The following is a 2500-nucleotide window of genomic DNA, read 5'->3' as shown; positions in this document are numbered from 1 at the left end:
ATTTTCACAAACTCAAACTTCTATAATTATTTTTCTGTTTAACTTTCTTAATTGATTTCACTTCTACAAAAATCTGCCAAATGTCTTCTTAAAAACAAGACCAATCGTACATCTATATTCCAAAGCATTCTTGAATTACAACCATTTAAGTTCAATGTGCATTTTCATGTCTGCACCTGTAAAATAAAAAATAGAAATAGAATAAAAACACACAAAAAAACACATTCTGGAAAAAATATAAACATTTGATTTAATTCAACAGTAAATGGACTGACAGAGAAACCGCTGTAATTTATTATTATATTTGAATATTACGCATACACACATGCTGATTAAAAGAGAAACACACTCTACGCCGCTTATTAAACATATTAAACTACTGAACATAACGTCCTTCGTCTCATAACTCGCAATATTCCACCACAGCTTCTTGTTATTCATCATGCAGGAGTGCCAGACTCATAACTGAATATGAATATGAAATTAACATTGAATGTCTGTAAAATGGTGATTTTGATCCACCCCCAAAATATCTAAAATCAGGCATATTCTAAAATGTCCAAAATAAAACACATAAAATAACAGAAATAATTGTATTAATCATATTCAATTCTATGTGCTAACATTTCTAATGTATTAACACATTTATTTACATATAGTTTCCCGCATTTGTGCGCAACCGTTCCCACGTGATTTTCACCAGATGACAAGAAGAAATCCATAAAACATATACAAGATATTCCTGAGAGACAGGAAATTACATCACTAGACCAGAACATGTGTCACACACACACACACACACACACACACACACAGAAAAACTACTAAATAAATAAAAGACATTTATAATGAAGTACCAGATGATCGACTTGAACTGAGATCGACAGAAGCGACGGAAGGTCACATGATAATGACATCATGGCGGCTGTAGTACATCCAGATTACACTCTCACACACACACACACACACACACACACACACACACACACACACACTATATTGAATGTACTTTTTAGTGGTCATGAAGTAATTATTAAAAATAAGTCCCGACTCAAGAGAGAATGTGATTTAGGACGCAACCATTGACACACAAAAGATGAGGAAGTGATGCCGCATGACGAGGAAGTGATGTCACATGACGAGGAAGTGATGCCGCATGATGAGGAAGTGATGCCGCATGACGAGTGATGTCACATGACGAGGAAGTGATGCCGCATGACGAGTGATGTCACATGACGAGGAAGTGATGCCGCATGATGAGGAAGTGATGTCACATGACGAGGAAGTGATGCCGCATGACAAGGAAGTGATGTCACATGACCAGGAAGTGATGCCACATGACCAGGAAGTGATGTCACATGACGAGGAAGTGTATTAACTAACGCTCAGAGTTCTGATATTAAACATGTATTCGCACATGATGAGTTAAATTATGTAAACAAATAAAACCTCACTGTAAAGTGTTACCAGTGTCATTAACATACCATCATATTTTTATCAATATCTTTCATTTAAAATTAAAAGTTGTTTTTTTTAACGTTTATATTTTTATAATCATCAGTTTATATCAGTTTTGGTTATTGTGGCACTTCACGTTGAACTAAACACACACGAGACATGTTGGCAGCTTTCTGAGATAAAGTAAGTTGATGTTTCACAAGTGCAGTGATTAATCACATACAGCATAAGAGTTTGTGTTTCCATGATAAACGTGCGGCAGACAAACGGCTAGCAGTGACATCAGCGGCAACCCACCTGTCACTCAAGTGGCCACGCCCTTAATTATGCAGAACTTTAAGGCTCAATATAATTTAAACGGATAAGTTGTAAAAATATCCGCCGCCTCACAGTCGTGATGAAGGGCATTATAACAGCGGCTCTATGGGATTCTGCCTCTAGTGGCCAGTGGAGGAACTGCAGTTTAAAGGTCCTAGCACACGAAGTCTGAAATTCTCGTCCGTCATTTTTGCACGTAAAAAAAATAAATACAACCTCCGAAACTTTCGTCCGTCATATCATAAAAAAACATTCGGATCAGGTTCGATGTTCTGCGTTTCCGCATCCGTAGCTCAGAGCCACCGAGTGACGAATACGGAAAAAAACGCATAGGACAATTTCGGAGTCCGTGCGCAAGGACCGTCACTCGCGCAGTGTTGGCTTCAGGAGCGCGACTGGAGGCGGCGCCGCGGCAGGTCTCAGGACTTGTTGAATGCGGCCAGGACGGCCCAGATCATCTCCTCGGCCGGGGTCGTGACCCGCGCGCTCTCCGCCTCCGGCTCCGCCTCCGTCAGGCTCCGCGAGCGCGTGGATGCTAGCTCGTAGCGCTCCTCGGGCAGCGAGGACATGGCGTTCTCCAGCACGTCGGACACGTGCGCCAGCAGGACCAGCGCGAGCGCTCGCCGGCTCATGCGCAGCGGGTCGTTGGTCCAGCGCTCCAGGAGTGTGTCCTGCAGCCGCTGCACGAGCCGCTGCTTCTGCGCGCCGTCGGTGAGCGGGTGTG

At 42.2% G+C, this 2500-nt stretch overlaps 1 protein-coding gene and 1 long non-coding RNA gene across 2 annotated transcripts in view; one reads left to right on the top strand and one right to left on the bottom strand.

Annotated features, from left to right (window-relative positions):
* LOC306987162 overlaps window positions 1-2015 on the top strand; it is a 2277-nt gene extending 262 nt beyond the window's left edge. Inside the window, exons 1-2 of the long non-coding RNA XR_013795105.1 lie at window positions 1-1167; window positions 1308-2015. The exon at window positions 1-1167 is cut by the window's left edge and continues 262 nt beyond it. This is a non-coding gene — a long non-coding RNA (uncharacterized lncRNA). The remainder of the gene's footprint in view (window positions 1168-1307) is intronic.
* Window positions 273-2500, bottom strand: part of golph3l (golgi phosphoprotein 3-like) — a 14550-nt gene continuing 12322 nt past the window's right edge. The window contains exon 5 of the mRNA XM_079591233.1: window positions 273-2500. This exon is cut by the window's right edge and continues 129 nt beyond it. Coding sequence (XP_079447359.1) covers window positions 2196-2500 — 305 coding nt within the window. The 3' untranslated portion in view covers window positions 273-2195.

Source organism: Phoxinus phoxinus (genome assembly GCF_949152265.1).
Source record: "Phoxinus phoxinus genome assembly, chromosome: 19".
NCBI lineage: Eukaryota > Metazoa > Chordata > Actinopteri > Cypriniformes > Leuciscidae > Phoxinus > Phoxinus phoxinus.
The sequence above is the reverse complement of the archived record's forward strand: the minus strand, read 5'-3'. Positions and strand labels throughout refer to the sequence as shown.